This window comes from Astyanax mexicanus, chromosome 1, assembly GCF_023375975.1.
Source record: "Astyanax mexicanus isolate ESR-SI-001 chromosome 1, AstMex3_surface, whole genome shotgun sequence".
Classification (NCBI taxonomy): domain Eukaryota; kingdom Metazoa; phylum Chordata; class Actinopteri; order Characiformes; family Acestrorhamphidae; genus Astyanax; species Astyanax mexicanus.
In genome coordinates, this window is record NC_064408.1 from 54,513,436 (window position 1) to 54,532,986 (window position 19,551).

Genomic DNA, 19,551 nt, shown 5'->3' on the forward strand with positions numbered 1-19,551 from the left:
AGTATCCTTAAACATGATAACATATTAGTGGGTAAAATAAAACATTACACAGCTTTGTAAATTTTAATCTTTCAGTTTTAATTACAAGCCAAAGTCATTTGCTATGTAATTGTCAGTACTATAAAGACTACAGAAATACACTCTAAAATTTTTGAAAATAACATCAACACTGAGAATGTATGTGTGATAGAATCTGTGCGCTTTCAACAGCTTTTTAAGAAACATGTAGAAATTATTCTCTAAATCCAAGGTCAAAGGAACCCAAGTGGCTCGGTTGCTTCAGTTGGAGAGCAGAAAATGACTGCCTTTGCTGTTTCCCTTTCGAATGTTAGACACAAGCAAATGAATTCTCTCTGATATAGCCACCTGTAAAAATCAGAAATACAGATTATATAAGCAATAACACAGTGATAAGAAGAATATCTTTGATATTATGTCAAGTAGTTTGATTAACTTTTATATATAGATAAAAAAACACTGACTGTGTAATTTTCTGGCTCCTGCAGTTTCTTGTGGTGAGGATACATGGCTTGGAGGGAGGTCTGGGCATGTACTCGACTCTCGGGTGCAGTGCTCAGGGGTAAAGTGATCTGAAAATTCAAAATATAAAATTTTACCATGTTGAGCGTTAACAGGAAAACGCATAAAGAAAGGATGGGGTTTGGCTGTTAACAGAATTGCAAGTATTGACTACCATTTTCTGACCTTGGATTATCAGGTCATTCACTTCAAAATTTTATTTTTTATAATAACTGCATTACAATGTAATTAATTAAACTAAATATATCTATAACACAACAAGCATTTGATGGCTAAGGTGCTTAGTGCGGGTCAGAACATGATCCTAAATGCTTTCTGAAAAAGTACACAGAGCGCTTATGGTTGTTTAAAGACATTTAGATGATCAGTGATTAAAAAAAGTTTGTTTACCTCACCATGGGAAAACACATCTAATCGAAGGCTGGTCACTTGGGAAGGTGTGACTGACTGGACAGCCTTGTTTAGACCTAATGGGTAATAATTCAACGGTACTCCCACTTTTGGAGCTGGCTCCTCTGACAAGCAGATGAGATCCATTTGAGGATGACCTGTGTGTGAATGCACAAAGAGAAGGAATGAATGACACAGGAAAGCATAAGAAAATATGCGCATGCCGATATTTTAGTAAAAAATAAGTCTAAAATATTTGATTTAGAATTTTGTAAAAATCAAATTAAAATATTCATCATAAAAACACACCAGCATACACTGGCATGCAACATATCCCAAGACCATAGAGGCTAAAGAACACTGCACTGACCTGTGTAATATGTGTCTGGGGTCTACTACACTGAATGTGGACTAACCAGATGCTGCCAGTCACGATCATTACTACCCACTGTGCTGTCCACTGTGGGTGTTAATGCCATCTATGGTGTATTCCAAGAACATGTGACACTGTGGATAAATGACTGTTTACTACCTGCAAAACCTAAAGTGTGGGACATCGGACTCATATAACACACACTACCAGGCTCTGTTAAAACTTCCATAATTCATGTCACCTTGCCATGGGCACACTGGCCAGTGTTCAGCCCCTTTTACAAGAGAACACCTCATAACTTTTACAGGTGTGGGCATCCCCAAACTGTCCCCTAAGGTAACAGTTTATGATCAATTTACATACTGCTATCCCATGATTTTTTTTAAATTTAATATTAAGGGGACACCAGGAGTGTTTTAGCATAGCTACCAAACATCCACGGAATTAACCTAAACAAGCCTAGTCTTAAGTAATCGTTAACAGTGGTAAGTGCTATTATTGCACTGAAACTCTGGCTCATAAAATGATCCTATTTAAAACAAAAAACAAGACTACAAAAAACTCTGTAAACGTAAGAGAAAAGGGATTGGGTTTGAGGAAAAGGAAAAGTGGCCAGACCCTCAGTATCCAGCAGTCTGTAGATTGCCTTTCTGCCTGGAAGTGTGCTCTTTTCTGGGTCCTCACTCAGCTTCATCCTGGGGCAGCCTCTGACCTCTACCAACTTACAAAAAGTGCAAAAATACATGAATATAAACACATGAGGCTTCATCTTAGGCCTGTCCTGATAATTACATCAATTGATCGTACAATAAATAGACGTAACTTCCACTGACCCCAGTACTGCCCGTTGTATTTTTTTAGCAAGTACATTAGCAGGACATTAATGTGCATGAGCAGGTGTGTTGACTGTTTTAAAACAGTGGTTTTCTGTTTAATTTATTTAAGTACAATATTTATACATATTTTTATTACAATTTCTGAATACCCTTAATAATTAAACATTGCTAATAAATGATCATTATAAAAGAACTCTTAAAATGACAATTCATCAGTTACTGCATACTGGTTATTATTTTTGGGAAACTGGTTAATTTTTTATAACAAGAATTAAAACCTATTTTCATTGTTGTTTTTGCGTGGGTTACCTTATATACACAGCCAAGGGAGGGCTGACTTGTGCAGGTCACAAGGTGAGTTCCAACTCCCACTACATCAATCTCATTGTCCTGACAGAGACAGAAACAAGGGTAGCATAAGGTTAGCATCATAAAATTACCAATCATGCTTGAACTAAACTGTAAATTAACAATACCTCTCTAGTAAGAAGCCTTTAAAAAAACTTACTCTTTTGTTGAGCTCAACAAGACTCTGTTCAGAGACGCTGTTAGTACCAACGATGAGGAGAGACTCAAACTTAGGGACGGAAAAACTACAGAAAGCAGAGAGAAACATCTGATTAGCATCTGTCTGTAATCAACAGAATTATATCAAGGAGTTGGAAGGATGGTTTGTTACTGACTGTTTGCTGCACTCTCTGAAAACACAACGCACTTCTACAGACTGCTTGCAGAGGTCGCCACTATCCAGCCTCACTCCTAGTGGCTGATACTGCAGCTCGCACAGAGCAAGGCCAACAGCACAAAAACACAGTACCCCGCTACTGCAATAAAACACGTTTAACAATAGAACATATTTAACATTCTTCTTATTCCATACCGTCAAACTATGTTAATCTCAGAAACCAGGTGTTACCAGCTGACATTGTAGCTGTCGATCACCGGCAGGAAGTTGTTGGGATAGGCAATAGCGTACGACAGTAAGGCCGCAAGCTCTCCTTCCCGCACCTGCTGAGGTCTAGCTCCCAGTAACTGGCACACACGTCCTAACCAGCCCTTCACTAAAGAGAGGAAGTCAATGGGGTCATCACCCTCAGAGGGCACCAGAGTCTGCAGTGAAATTAGAAAATCAACAACAATTTTTTATGTATCTTGCATGCAGTTACTTGAATAAACATGCACTATACACTCTATTATATATTATACACACACACATTTACCATATTTGTCCACAACTTCATGTGTGATCATGTGTAATCCTTTACACAGTCAACTGGAAATAGATTAAAACAGCATTCAAAATAGTTTATATATATACATAAACTATTTTGAATGCTGTTTTAATCTATTTCCAGTTGACTGTGTAAAGGATTACACATGATCACACATGAAGTTGTGGACAAATATGGTAAATATTAACAAGTCAATACATTTTCCTTCTTGAATAATTTAACAGTACTTGGTAAAAATACATAATATTTTCAGAATCAAAGCTTATCTCAACACTCTGAACCCAGATTCTGTCATTAATGTTCACAAATAAATGTTGTAATGTTGCAAACTGAAATAAAACTAATAGTCTCTAACCAGCACAAGTCAAAGACTTAAATACATTAAATTATTTGGATTAATTTAACACAATCAAAACGGAACTTAGTAACTCAGTAAAAACTGAAAATTTAGCAGATACTTGTATCCAGAGCAATGTTCAATGACAGGTGAATATAACATTTGAAGTTTTGCCAAAAGACTCGTATCTGGACAAATAATTTAAACAATTACCTAAAATTTACCTACATGCTGTCAGATGCTTTACTGGCCTGTCACTCACGAAAACTTTCTGCTGGGAAATATTCTCTTATATTCTTTAAGGCGTGAAATGCAGCGAATGCGTACAGCACAGCTGCAGTTTCTCTGAAGTCATTATGGTCACTGTGACATTAATCAATGTGAACAATGAGTCATTCCTGATTTGGTCACAAATGCACCTTCTTCAGTGTTAATACTGTGTCTATTTTACACTTCTGTACATCTAGTACAGGTTAGTAACAGAAAACGAGGTCATGACGCACCTGTGGCCATACCTCCTCCAGAGAGGAGAAGGATGTGACGTACGAGTGTGCCATGGTGCCTGCCACTGGAATCCCAAAGAGACGCCCAGCCAGAGCATTACTCGTCAAATCAAAACCTGAGGCCAGAAAGACAGCTAAAGGGTGCATGCGCTTTCACACTGCTCTAGATTCATGGCAAGCTGGGCTACGAATACAATCAGGAAAAGGTCAGGAAAAATATGCAAATTACACTTTATTATGTAATAATGTGCATTATTAATGATCAAAAGATCTTTAATAAGGTGTCATTAACTGGGCATGCAGTAAAACTGTTTTTTAAGATAACTAGCACAGCATTACACCAGCTCATTGCACACAAACATATTTAGAAAGCAAATGCAGCCAATTATGGCTTTAATATTTAATACCTAATCTTTTAAGTTAAACTGTGTAAATCATTACCTAAACACTCACTTACGGTTATCTCTCAACTAGATTACCTAATGAGACAAAAAGTATTGTAAAATTTTGTCCAAAAATTTTGCCCTATAAGGTGCACTGGATTATAAGGCGCACTATAAAAAACATTATAAGGCACACTCTCAGTAAATGTCTATTTTCTAGTATGTTTTCGCACTATAAGGTGCACCAGATTATGAGGCGCACTATCAATAAATGTCTATTTTCTGGTCTATTTTCATACATAAGGTGCATTATGCAACACTAGTTAGGAACAGAGGTGTCGCCATGTTTCCTTCTAATTAAGCAGATCTCACCGCTGGGTGTCGAGACCTGTAAAGCAAAGCTAAGTAAACAAAATTGTAATTCTTAAAAAAAATATATATATATTTTAATTGAGCACTGGATGTTGATCCACATCTACATCTATATATGTGAGTGAAGCGCTTCCGTCTATTTATAGTAACAGATTTCCACTAAGGCGATTCGTCCACTGTAGCTTGTTTTAACACAGTAAACACGCAGGCTACAGGCTGATAATACCTCTGAACGGCAAAAGAGCTAGCGCTTAGCACGGTTAGCGGGTAATGCTAATACTACCCCAGCAGTGCTAGCCGGTATTAGCAACAGGATACAGGCTAATAATACTCAGCTCTGAATGGGGAAAGAGCTAACGCTCAGTGTGATTAGCAGCAGGCCACAGGCTGATGTACTCTAGAGCTGAAAGCAGTTAACGCTAATACATTTAGACTCTCGATGCTGGAGAACTTACCTGAAACTCATGTATAACGCTGCACTTTACTGCTCCTTACAACCTGACTGGTAAAATTCAAACATTAGGCGCACCGGGTTGAAAGGTGCACTGACGACTTTTGGGAAGGATCAAGTGTGCCTTATAGTGCGAAAAATATAATTGTATATAATTTTTAATCTATTTGTGCAAAGTATGAATGGAATCAACAACTCTGTCAAACCTGCCTGAAACAGCTGACAATTTCAGGTGAAAAGGAAAATTTGAATCATTATGAAAAAAACGTAAGAAGTAATTTTAAATACCACATTTATTCAGTAAAAGTAAGCGGTGGGGAAGAAAATGTCTCGAATGCCTAGGCTTCTTTTCTCACCCCCCAGGTTTGGTTGCATTCTGCCTTTTGGACAGACTTTTATAACATTAAATACAAAAAAAAAGAGATTCCGAGAGAAAGACAACATAGACTTTGAAGTAAGCTAAATGCAAGTGGGTATCATCTTTCATAGCTTACATTAAATTAGTTCATGTGCTTGATTTTTTTATTTGTATTATTTTTAAGACCTGTCAAAAATGTCAGATGTACAGTAAAACATCCAAATTAAATGTATTACATATACATGCTTATATATCCACAGAGCAAGTGTACCGCTATAGCAGCCCTTGTATGCCTATAGTTACCTCCTATATATGTATAGCGAGAAGCAGTCAGTCCTCCATCCGGTCCTTGAGCTCTCCTTAGGCCCATTTCCAGAAGCCGGCGTCTTGGGCCTGCGGCAATGCGAAAGCGTGCAGCATTGGTGCACACCAGACTAAGGATAAACAAAGAAGCTAAATAATTAAACACTTGCCTTAAACCACTTTTTATTAAGGATGCCCTGATCCAGTCCAGTGATTTAGAATCAGGCTGATGTGATTGAAGCAGTGACAAAAATGCTTTTCATTTGTAAGAGTATTAGTATGCTGGCTTTACCAGTTAGTAGCAAAAAGCTCTCCAGCTAACCAGAACTAAAGTTAAAGTTAAAGACATTTGTTAGTTCATGTGTCCATATTTAAAGTTTAAACAACTCTCCTTTAAAATGGTTGTGTTTTTTTTTATTGTGTTGTTTTAAGGAAACTGGAAGCTGAGTGGTCAAAGAAGTCAGTCATCCGGGCAGCATCAAAGTACTCAGATCAGAGCAGATCATATGGCAAAACACTTGACCAGGACACCCTATTTGAAATATTATACATTATCAAATAGACTTGCTTATGTGGTTTCAGGTCAGTAATAAACTTAATCCAATTAATCCAATAAACAAACCTGGCATAGTTGACCAGACAGAGCAGACTGGTTTCTAGCAACTGAACAACAGCAAGGGGACCAGACACCTCCAAAAGTGGAACCTGGAAACAACAAATATCACCATCTCTGCCTTTTAACATGCATCTCAAATTAAAGTGATGAAGAGGTTTTGTGAGCATTAGATGTACCCTGGCAAAGACAACCGTGCCCTCAGCTACAGCACTGATGGAAACAGCAGAGCAGTCTAACCCTTTCAGGAAAGTGAAGAAATCTGGGTCTGTGTTTGATGGTAGAACTGAGCGCAGGTACTCTACATCTGTGTAACCCACACACACACACACACACACACACACACGAAGACACACACGAAGACACACAGTTTCATATTCAGTTTCATGATCTATACAGACTTCACTGAGATGCACATACATCAACATATTGTTAGCTTACTGATCATCAAAACCTTGCTTTCTTTGTCTTGATCCAAACATCGAAAAGGTACATTTCCATAGAATGTTAAAATATGTTTAATTTCTGACTTTTTGCAGACCAGTTAATTTTCAATTCGACTTTTTACACATAATATATTTGTCTGAGATACATGCAACTGTATGTCTTACACAATCTGAACTGTATAAAATGTAGATTTCATGAAGGTAAATTGAGAACAATACATGTAAAACCTTACAACACTTCATTTATTTCATCAAAAAAAAAAGAAGATCAGGAAATGTCTGACCTCTGTCACTGCAAACAAAGATTTCTGTACCAAATATTAAGTCCTTTTTTTCTGGATCTGGATGTTTCTCACATTTAAAAGTGTGCCTATGATAAAATGATAGACCTCTACATTCTTTGTAGGAGGGAAAATTAGCTAAATTTGCATTGTTTCAAATACTTTTCCCACTGTACCTGGAAAGAAAAGCTAAAATCTTGATCTTTTGTATCATATTCATCTTTTAAATGTCAAATGTTTCCAGTCTACAGCAAAAATAAGGGGATTGGTCTTACTTTGAAGGGGAGTGTATATGATAAATATATGATGTGATTAAGATAACACACTGCTAAATTATCAGACAAAATAGACTATAAACAACACAGGTAAACACAAAATGCTATTTTTAAATGAAGGTGTTTATTATTAAGGAATAAAAAAATCCAAACCTACATGACCCTGTGTGAAAAAGTGATTGCCCCCTTGTTAAAACATACCGTCACTGTGGTTTCTGACACTTGAGTACACTGTCTCTAACCACACCAAGGCCTGATTATTGCCACACCTGTTCTCAATCAAGACATCACTTAAATAGGACCTGCCTGACAAAGTGAAGTCCACCAAAAGATCCTTAAAAGCTACACATCAGCAGAGATCTAAAGAAATTTAGGAACAATTGAGAAAGAAGGTAATTGAGATCTACCAGTCTTTAAAGGATTATAAAGCCAGTTCCAAAGCTTTGGGAATTTAACGAACCACAGTGAGAGCCATTGTCCATTAATGGCGAAGACATGGAACAGTGGTGAACCTTCCCAGGAGTGGCCGGCCGCCCAAAATTACCGTAAGAGCGCAGTGCTGACTCATTCAAGAGGTCACAAAAGACCACACACCAACATCCAAAGAACTGCAGGCCTCACTTGCCTCAGTTAAGGTCAGTGTTCATGCCTCCACCACCAGAAAGAGACTGGGCAAAAATGCCCTACATGGCAGAGTTCCTAAATGACACCACTGCTGAGCAAAAAGAACATTAAAGCATGTCTCAACTTTTCCAGAACACATCTTGATGATCCTCAAGACTTTTGGGAAAACATTCTGTGGACCGATGAGAGAAAAGTTGAACTCTTTGGAAGGTGGGTGTCCCAGTACATCTGGTGTAAAAGAAACCCTGCATTCCAGAAAAAGAACATTATACCAACAGTAAAACATGGTGGTGGTAGTGTGATGGTCTGGGGCTGTTTTGCTGCGTCAGGGCCTGGAAGACTTGCTGTGATAAATGGAACTATGAACTCTGCTGTCTACCAAAAGATCCTGAAGGAGAATGTCCGACCATCTGTTCCTGACCTCAAGCTGAAACGAACTTGGGTTCTACAGCAAGACAATGATCCAAAACACACCAGCAAGTCCACCTCTGAATGGCTGAAGAACAACAAAATGAAGACGATTGAGATGTTGTGGTATGACCTTAAAAAGGCCGTTCATGCTCGAAAACCCTCCAATGTGGCTGAATTACAACAATTCTGCAAAGATGAGTAGAGCCAAAATTCCTTCACAACGCTGTAAAAGAGTCATTGCAAGTTATCACAAAAGCTTGGTTGCAGGTGGGTGTGACCCACTGACATCCCTAACCTTCTGCATTCTTCTGATGCTTTTCAATGCAGTAGGTTTTGGGTCATCATGCTGGTTCATAAAGAAGGATCAGTTTGGTTGAACATTTCTTTAAACTCAGACAAAATGTTTTTGTTTACTTACAGGTTGATTAAACATCAATTAAGATTAACGAGCCTGTTCCAGAATAAACCTGGCAGGGCCAAGCCATGACACTACCCCCACATAGATGAGCTGGTTTGTTTGGAATCATGAGCAGATCCCTTCTTTCTCCAAACTTTAGCCTTTCAATCACACTGGTAAAGGGTAATCTTTGTCTCCTCAGTCTATAATCAGTCCACAGGCTTTAATCTGTACCTCGTGGAAAATTCCAGAGTGGCCATCTTATTCTTATTGCTGATTAGTGGTTTTGATCTTCTGCTAAAGCGTCTGAACTTTTGTTAATGAAGTCTTCTGTGAAGAGAAGATTGTGATATCTTCACTCCTTTCCTCTGGAGGTTGTTGCTGATATCACTAACAGTTGTACAGTAACTCTGTCTACCTGTGTGCACAGGCAAAACCCAAATCTGAAACTAAGTGTAGAATTTCACCTCTATTTTTTGTTTGAATGATATATGTAACTGGCAGGCCCGTTACAATATTTTTGGTCATAAGAAAAATGGGTGGGTTAACACAGAAGGTGCTATCTTCTAAACTGCGTATTAGATCGAGATGTAAATACCTGGGACTAAAAGCTGAAATGTTAATGTTTTGACAGATTTTCATCTTTTAAAATCAAGCACAAGTGTTTTCTGTCTACAATAGAAATAAATCGATTGACCTCACTGTTCCAATAATTTTGGAGGGGACTGTACAAATATATGTGTGACTGCCAAACCATAAATTTCCCATTAATGTGTAATCTGCTTGTGTGGATATTTTTGTGCGTGGTTTATATGTCACTTTATAATCCGTCTTTAGTTATGTTTAATCTTTTAACTAGTTTTCTTCTAAAGATTACATCCCTGAGACAAACCAAAATTCAAATAGGGAGACATCTATCCGATTCCATTTAATTTGATTGCTAAACTACACTTATAATAGTACTAGTAGACGTTGATATTTCTTTTATTTTGCCCCACAAGAGCCGACATTTTACCAATTAGGTTACAAGGTGGTAATGTTTGTGAAAATTACCAGACAATTTCTTCAAAAGGCACATGCGGAGTTTGTCTGCCATAGCTGTTCATCATTGATAGAATGTTTTTCGAATGCTCTGTCCCCACATCAACCCATTACAATTATCCTTATTAGTTATTCTTTTCCCCCTTTAGAACACATTAAGAACATTAGTGGTTATCTCTGTAAGGACCTACCAGAAAATAATAGATAATGAAAAAAATAAATAAATGCAAGGTGGAAGGAGTGTGGTAAAGATAGGGTTTAGGATTCTGTTAATATGTTAGTGTTGGAGAATGCTGAGTTGGCCGGGCCTAGGATTATAAAGTTCAAGACCTTTGCTCCACTTTATAGCCATGGAGCACTCTGGAGAAGTGATAATGCTTATGCAAGTATAGATTGAAAAGAAGAAAACTTACAGAGTGATGGGGTCTGTATCGCATCAGTTAGATCAGACCTTCTGTAAGACAGACCTTGACTGGCCATATGTATACACTATTGCAGATATTTTGACTTGATTTTGTATAAAGTATTTTAAAATTAAAGCGTTATTATATTGTTATATTTTACACAGTTGCATGGAAAAGTTAATGAACCATTAGAAACCATTTACATTTCTGCACTGACTAACAAACACAATCTAACTAAAGTAATCACACACAAACAATGTCACATAATCTTGAAACACCTTATTCTTTTGTTGCTGTCTTTGGGTCCTGTGTTTCTTCTGTACTGCTGGAAGGTGCAATGTTTTTGAGCCTAGGTAATGGACTACTGATTCTCCTGTCAAAAGTTTTGATACACCTATAAATTCACTGTTTCCTTAATGATTGTAGGATGCATGATTTATGGTGCTCCCACCACCATGCTTCACAGTTGGAATAAGGTTTTGGTGTGCAGTGTTCTTTTCCTTCCAAACACGGCATTGCCCAGTTGTGCTTAAACCTTTCACTTTGTTCTGTCTGTAAAACAAAGACCAATAGAACATTTTCCAAAGCACTGTTAAATATTTTGTCCTTTCATGAACACTATTGTTGTTTATATAGATACATGAATGAAGGTTTTTGCAGTTTGTAGAGTCTTCAGCAGGTTATTGCTGATACTCACATGGCATTTTTAATTGCATCAGAGCTGCCCATTGTTCTAACTCCTAGGCATTTCTTAATTAGTAAACAATTTGTCTAGCAATGGACTGATGTACAGTCAGGTATTTAGTGTTTTTTTTTTCTTTTTTTTTACTGCCAATTTCAGCTTTGTGTCTCATCGACCAGCAGGACCAAAATCAAAAGAAAGCAGCATATTTAACTGTACCTCTTAATATTAAAAACATTTGCAGACAAGAATAATGGGTTAAGGTAAATAAACAATTAATGGCATATTCCGTCAAATCGGTACAATTTCTTTCCCCAGGAAATTACATGTGTAATGTAATATGTGCACACAAAATAACTTTAAAATACACTTTATTAATCACAGTATCTTGTACATTGACCTAATTGCAAAAGTAAGATATGATATTAAAAACATAATTAAAAACTACATAGAACACTGAAAAACAGCATTGTTTACCTGTTCCCACTTTCTTACTAAAAACTTTAATTTTTTGCATTTTTTTTGCATTGTTGTGTGACTTGAAATCATATATATGCTTTAAAAAAATCATAACAAATCCATAATATTTAAGTTAAAATACACATTTTAGTTGCGTCATTCAGTCCTGTTACCGTAAAACATCATCTGAACAATCTAGAACATTCTACAAGTCACATTCACAACAGAAATTTACATCAGTTGGTTCTTTTGAAGACCATGGGAAGATTAAAATTAAGTCCCCTCATTTGTTTTTCTGTATATTTGATCTTATTCTAACTAAGGATGTCAATCTCAACACTCTGTCCTGTTACTTAAATTAATTCTTGGATCTTATTTGTTTATTTTTAAAATACAATTTTGTGAAAATCACTAGAATGTGCTCAGTGTCCTCATGCTATTAGCATAGCTGCCATTAAACTATTTTTATGTTTTTGCTAATTCTGTACTAAAAACTCAGGTCTGTTACTTTTAATTATGTTACACAAAACATAAAAAGTAACAGAAATGAGTGCCAGTAACAGGAGTGAGTTCCAGTAACAGGAATGGGTATTGTCCTCTGGTATATTAATTTATTAATGTTAATATTGGTTCATCATTTGTTTATTAAATTGCATGATAATACATTTTAGGTTTGTGTTTTCTTGACAGGAAAAAAATTATCTTAGCCTATTTTAGAAAAATACAATGTGCATGCACATAGTGATTTTTTTGTCATAAACATCAAGTATTTAAACATCAACCATTTGCTTAAAATAAAGACTTTCTTGAGAGAAAATTAGGAGTTAGTGGACTTGCTTTTAAACATGCTTTTTAAATGTCAGATGAGTTTTGGTAACAGGACTGGTTTCTAATCTTCGGAAAATTTCAGCAAAGCTGCCTGAGATTACATGGTTTGAATAGTTAACTATATATAATTAGTATCAGAGTTGAAAAAAATATAAATATAAATATAACTAGTATCAATTACGTCTAAAACGTCTCGTGAATGTGAGCGCATATTTCTGGTGCTTTATCTTCTGTATACTGCAGGACCGCTACAAATGGTACAAATCATGTTTGGCTCTTAACCCAGTTCCGTGGCACGGAGCTCCACACACAGACCACGTGACAAGACCTGTAGTAAACTTGACCCGCTAAGAGACAAACACGAACTACAGACAGAGCGCTGAGCCTGCGGACAAACTCCAGCTGCACTGCGCGCGCGCTGAAGTTTGGGGTTGTGTATATTATTATTGCGCAATGTCTCAGCTGCCTCACGCGCTGTCAGTCTGTCCGTCAGTCTGTGTGTTAGTCCTCCAGCAATGTGTGTGTGTGTGTGTGTGTGTGTGTGTGGACACTAACCTTCATCGGTGAAGTGAAAGTTCCTGAGGAACAGCAGACAGTCGGTCAGTCCCGCAAACACGGAGAATCCGCCGCTGAACGGGTTGTCCCGGAAGAACAGCTCGAAGACTGCGGGCTCCTGGTGTCTGCCCGCGCGCCAGTACGCGTACGCCATGGTGAACTGGTACAGGTCTGTGAGCAGCGGCGGCGCCCGCTCGCGCACCGAGCGCTCCAGAGTCACCCACGCCTCGCTCAGCTGCGCCGCCATCTTCACTCCCCCACCGAATACACTACCAGCAGCAGCACGTGGAGCCGCGGGTCTGCCAGGACACCGAGTACCCAACCCCGCCCCTCCCTCACCGCCGATCCGCCCCCTATAGATGTCAGTCTCCCCCCTATAGGTGGTCCTACCAGGATATAGTGTGCTGTACTGCATCTCTCTCACCTTCTCACTCCCTCACATTTTGCCCTCTCACTCTCTCAAACTTTGCCCCATTACTCTCTTGCTTCCTCTCTCACACTTTTTTCATCTCTCATACTTTGCCCTCTCACTCTTTCTCTCACACACACTTGCTCCCACTCTCACACGTTCTGCCTCCCTCTCATATTTTGCTCTCCCAATCACTTTCCCTTTCTCACTTTCTCCCTCTTTTATATTTTGCCCTCTCTCTCACTTTCTCCCGCTCTCATATTTTGCCCTCTCTCACTGTCTCTATCTCTCAGCTGCAGTATAATGGTAGACCATTTCATATTAAAATACTCAAAATATTCTGAACAATGAATTGTACATGCGTCCGGTATCCCTGTTTGTTACCTTATCGCAATTGTCTATTTTCTCATCTTTTTATTACTATGACTTTTATTATTATTAAGTTGGCTTGGAAAAGCCAACTTCTTGTTCTTCGTAATCTTCTTCTTATTAAGTTGGCTTGGAAAAGCCAACTTCTTGTTCTTCGTAATCTTCTTATTATTATTATTATTATTATTATTATTATTCTTACGCCTTTTTTTCTGTACGCTACTCCTCCTAGAGCTTTCAACGTAGAATCACGAAACTTTCACGGATCGTAGGACCTATGCCAACTTAGCGTGCTTGTGCTTTTTGGAGCGATTTATCGTACGGTTTTCGTAAAAACTTCGTAAACGTACGCATTTTTTCCCCATAGGAATGAATGGGGCGAAATTTTAAATGTCCGTAACCGCCACAATTTTTGAGATACGAAGACCAAATTTGGCGAGCTTATAGATCTTACCGAGATCTTTAAATTAATAAAGTTGCGAAGCGATATGACGTACGGTTTTCGTACAATTTTCGTACGAAGTTTTCCCATAGAAATGAATGGGGGGCCCAGAGTTCCATCTCGCACACGAGCAGCTCTGCGCACGGAACCCCTTCTCTCCCCTGCTCCTCCAGTACTGTGAGTGTATGGAGGAGCTGCTGTATGGAGCAGCTATCAGTCAAAAGTTTGGACACCCCGGCACCCCAGCCAGGGTTTAGCAACCACCTATTAACTGCTTAGCAACCACTCTCTCTTTCTCACTCTCTCTTTCGCTCTCTACTTCTCTAATTCTCACTCTCTTTCCCACTCTCTCTCTATTTCTCTACTTCTCACTCTTTCTTTTGCTCTCTACTTCTCTACTTCTCACTCTCTCTTTTGCTCTCTACTTCTCTATTTCTCACTCTCTTTTGCTCTCTACTCCTCTATTTCTCACTCTCTTTCTCACTCTCTCTCTACGTCTCTATTTCTCACTCTATTTCTCACTCTCTCTCTACTTCTCTATCTCACTCTCTCTTTCTCACTCTCTCTACGTCTCTATTTCTCACTCTCTCTCTACTTCTCTATCTCACTCTCTCTTTCTCACTCTCTCTACTTCTCTAATTCTCACTCTATCTTTCCCACTCTCTCTCTACTTCTCTATTTCTCACTCTTTCTTTTGCTCTCTACTTCTCTACTTCTCACTCTCTCGTTTGCTCTCTACTTCTCTGTCTCACTCTCTCTTTTGCTCTCTACTTCTCACTCTCTCTTTTGCTCTCTACTTCTCTATTTCTCACTCTCTCTCTATGTCTCTATTTCTCACTCTCTACTTCTCTATTTCTCACTCTCTCTTTCTCACTCTTTTCTACGTCTCTATTTCTCACTCTCTCTACTTCTCTATTTCTCACTCTTTCTCACTCTCTCTCTACGTCTCTATTTCTCACTCTCTCTCTACGTCTCTATTTCTCACTCTCTCTCTCTACTTCTATATTTCTCACTCTCTCTACTTCTATATTTCTCACTCTCTTTTTCACTCTCTCTCTACGTCTCTATTTCTCTTTATTTCTCACTCTCTCTACTTCTATATTTCTCACTCTCTTTTTCACTCTCTCTCTACGTCTCTATTTCTCACTCTCTCTCTACTTCTCTATTTCTCACTCTCTTTCTCACTCTCTCTCTACGTCTCTATTTCTCACTCTCTATACTTCTCTATTTCTCACTCTCTCTTTCTCACTCTCTCTCTACTTCTCTATTTCTCACTCTCTCTTTCTCAATCTCTCTACTTTTCTATGTCTCTTTCTTTCTACTTTTCTATTTCTCTATTTCTCTCTTACTCTCTCTTTATTTCTCGCTCTTCTCTCTACTTCTCTTTCACTCTACTTTTCTGTCTTGCTTTCTCTTTCTATCTATCTCTCTACTACATCCTTTTTCTTTCTCTACTTCTTTATTTCTCGATCTCTCTTTTTCCCTAATTCTCTTTCTCTCGCTCAATATTTCTCTCTACTTGTCACTCTTTTTCTCACATTCTCTGGTGTTCTTTCTCTACTTCTCACGCTGATTTTCTCTCTACTTCTCTATTTCAGGCTCTCCCTTTTTCTGTACTTCTACATTTAACACTCTTTCTTTTTATCTACTACTGCCTAGGAACCAGTTAGATACACCTTAGCAACCACCTGGAAAACATTAGCAACTGCCTAGCAACCACTTAGCAACCATGTGTAATACGTTAGCAACTGCCTAGCAACCAGATAGCAACACCTTAGCAACCACCTGGAAAACGTTAGCAACTGCCTAGCAACTGCTTAGCAACCACTTTAGAAATGGTAGCAACTGCCTAGCGACCAGTTAGATACACCTAGCAACACCTTAGCAACCACCCCAGATACCATAGCAACATCTTAGCAACCACCTAGCAACACCTTAGCAACCACCCTAGACACCATAGCAACACCTTAGCAACCGCCTAGCAACACCTTAGCAACCACCTTGCAACCACCTAGCAACACCTTAGCAACCACCCCGGATACCATAGCAACACCTTAGCAACCACCTAGCAACACCTTAGCAACCACCTAGCAACACCTTAGCAACCACCCTGGATACCATAGCAACACCTTAGCAACCACCTAGCAACACCTTAGCAACCACCTAGCAACACCCTAGCAACCACCTAGCAACACCTTAGCAACCACCCTGGATACCATAGCAACACCTTAGCAACCACCTAGCAACACCTTAGCAACCACCTAGAAACACCTTAGCAACCACCCAGGATACCTTAGCAACACCTTAGCAACCACCTAGCAACACCTTAGCAACCACCCTGGATACCATAGCAACACCATAGCAACCACCTAGCAACACCTTAGCAACCACACCATAGCATCCACCCCGGATACCATAGCAACACTTAAGCAACCGCCTAGCAACCACCTAGCAACACCTTAGCAACCACCCCGGATACCATAGCAACACCTTAGCAACCACCTAGCAACACCTTAGCAACCACCTAGCAACACCTTAGCAACCACCTAGAAACACCTTAGCAACCACCCAGGATACCATAGCAACACCTTAGCAACTGCCTAGCAACCACCTAGCAACACCTTAGCAACCAACCAGGATACCATAGCAACACCTTAGCAACCATCTAGCAAAACCTTAGCAACCACCTAGCAACACCCTAGCAACCACCTAGCAACACCTTAGCAACCACCTTGCAACCACCTAGCAACACCTTAGCAACCACCCCGGATACCATAGCAACACCTTAGCAACCATCTAGCAAAACCTTAGCAACCACCTAGCAACACCCTAGCAACCACCTAGCAACACCTTAGCAACCACCTTGCAACCACCTAGCAACACCTTAGCAACCACCCCGGATACCATAGCAACACCTTAGCAACCACCTAGCAACACCTTAGCAACCACCTAGCAATACCTTAGCAACCACCCTGGATACCAAATCAACACCTTAGCAACCACCTAGCAACACCCTAGCAACCACCTAGCAACCACCTAGCAACACCTTAGCAACCACCCTGGATACCATAGCAACACCTTAGCAACCACCTAGCAACACCTTAGCAACCACCCCGGATACCATAGCAACACCATAGCAACCACCTAGCAACACCTTAGCAACCACCTAGCAACACCTTAGCAACCACCCTGGATACCATAGCAACCGCCTAGCAACACCCTAGCAACCACCTAGCAACACCTTAGCAACCACCCTGGATACCATAGCAACACCTTAGCAACCACCTAGCAACACCTTAGCAACCAACCCGGATACCATAGCAACACCTTAGCAACCACCCCGGATCCCATAGCAACACCTTAGCAAACACCTAGCAACCCTTTAGCAACCACCTAGCAACACCTTAGCAACCACCCCAGATACCATAGCAACACCTTAGCAACCACCTAGCAACACCTTAGCAACCACCCCAGATACCATAGCAACCAGTTAGCAACCACCTGGAAAATATTAGAAACTGCCTAATAACCACTTAAAAACCATTTGGAATACGTTAGGAATTGCCTAGCAACAAGTTAGCAACAGCTTAGCAACCACCTGGAATATGTTCGCAACTGCCTAGCAACCAATTAGCAAGCACTAAGCAACGATGTGGACTACATTAGCAACTGCCTAGCAACTACCTAGCAACCACTTAGCAACACTTTACTTTATAAGATAATTATAAGCTTTTCACCATGTTAGCCAAAACTTTTTGGACTTCAACATTTAGCCGAAAGTCAACAGCATAGCAACCACTCTTCACACGCTTTAGACAGAAATATCTTAGCAACCATTTTAACTATTCAACGTTATTTAACTATTTAACGTACTTTTCCAAGCCAACTTAAAGTTCGTTATCGAACTTTCCTTTTCTAGTTATTATTATTAAGTTGGCTTGGAAAAGCCAACTTCTTGTTCTTCGTAATCTTCTTATTATTATTATTATTATTATTCTTACGCCTTTTTTTCTGTACGCTACTCCTCCTAGAGCTTTCAACGTAGAATCACGAAACTTTCACGGATCGTAGGACCTATGCCAACTTAGCGTGCTTGTGCTTTTTGAAGCGATTTATCGTACGGTTTTCGTAAAAACTTCGTAAACGTACGCATTTTTTCCCCATAGGAATGAATGGGGCGAAATTTTAAACGTCCGTAACCGCCACAATTTTTGAGATACGAAGACCAAATTTGGCGAGCTTATAGATCTTACCGAGATCTTAAAATTAATAGCAGGTTGCGAAGTGATACGACGTACGGTTTTCGTACAATTTTCGTACGAAGTTTTCCCATAGAAATGAATGGGGGGCCCAGAGTTCCATCTCGCACACGAGCAGCTCTGCGCACGGAACCCCTTCTCTCACCTGCTCCTCCAGTACTGTGAGTGTATGGAGGAGCTGCTGTATGGAGCAGCTATCAGTCAAAAGTTTGGACACCCCGGCACCCCAGCCAGGGCTTAGCAACCACCTAATAACTGCTTAGCAACCACTCTCTCTTTCTCACTCTCTCTTTCGCTCTCTACTTCTCTAATTCTCACTCTCTTTCCCACTCTCTCTCTATTTCTATATTTCTCACTCTTTCTTTTGCTCTCTACTTCTCTACTTCTCACTCTCTCTTTTGCTCTCTACTTCTCTATTTCTCACTCTCTTTTGCTCTCTACTCCTCTATTTCTCACTCTCTTTCTCACTCTCTCTCTCTACGTCTCTATTTCTCACTCTATTTCTCACTCTCTCTCTACGTCTCTATTTCTCACTCTCTTTCTCACTCTCTCTCTACGTCTCTATTTCTCACTCTATTTCTCACTCTCTCTCTACTTCTCTATCTCACTCTCTCTTTCTCACTCTCTCTCTACGTCTCTATTTCTCACTCTCTCTCTACTTCTCTATCTCACTCTCTCTTTCTCACTCTCTCTCTACTTCTCTAATTCTCACTCTATCTTTCCCACTCTCTCTCTACTTCTCTATTTCTCACTCTTTTTTTTGCTCTCTACTTCTCTACTTCTCACTCTCGTTTGCTCTCTACTTCTCTGTCTCACTCTCTCTTTTGCTCTCTACTTCTCTATTTCTCACTCTCTCTCTACGTCTCTATTTCTCACTCTCTCTCTACTTCTCTATTTCTCACTCTCTCTTTCTCACTCTTTTTTACGTCTCTATTTCTCACTCTCTCTAATTCTCTATTTCTCACTCTTTCTCACTCT

At 39.4% G+C, this 19,551-nt stretch overlaps 1 protein-coding gene across 1 annotated transcript; it reads right to left on the minus strand.

Moving 5' to 3' along the window:
- Positions 1-98: 98 nt before the first annotated feature.
- Positions 99-13,418, minus strand: naprt (nicotinate phosphoribosyltransferase). The gene is made up of 13 exons (XM_049480096.1): positions 13,095-13,418; positions 6,871-6,998; positions 6,701-6,783; positions 6,079-6,209; positions 4,212-4,327; positions 3,056-3,249; positions 2,823-2,963; positions 2,648-2,732; positions 2,449-2,529; positions 1,922-2,024; positions 931-1,088; positions 483-590; positions 99-366 (listed from the first exon to the last, which is right to left on the minus strand). The coding sequence occupies exons 1-13, from the start codon at positions 13,339-13,341 to the stop codon at positions 280-282; spliced, it is 1,662 nt and encodes a 553-aa protein (XP_049336053.1). The 5' UTR covers positions 13,342-13,418; the 3' UTR covers positions 99-279.
- Positions 13,419-19,551: the final 6,133 nt, after the last annotated feature.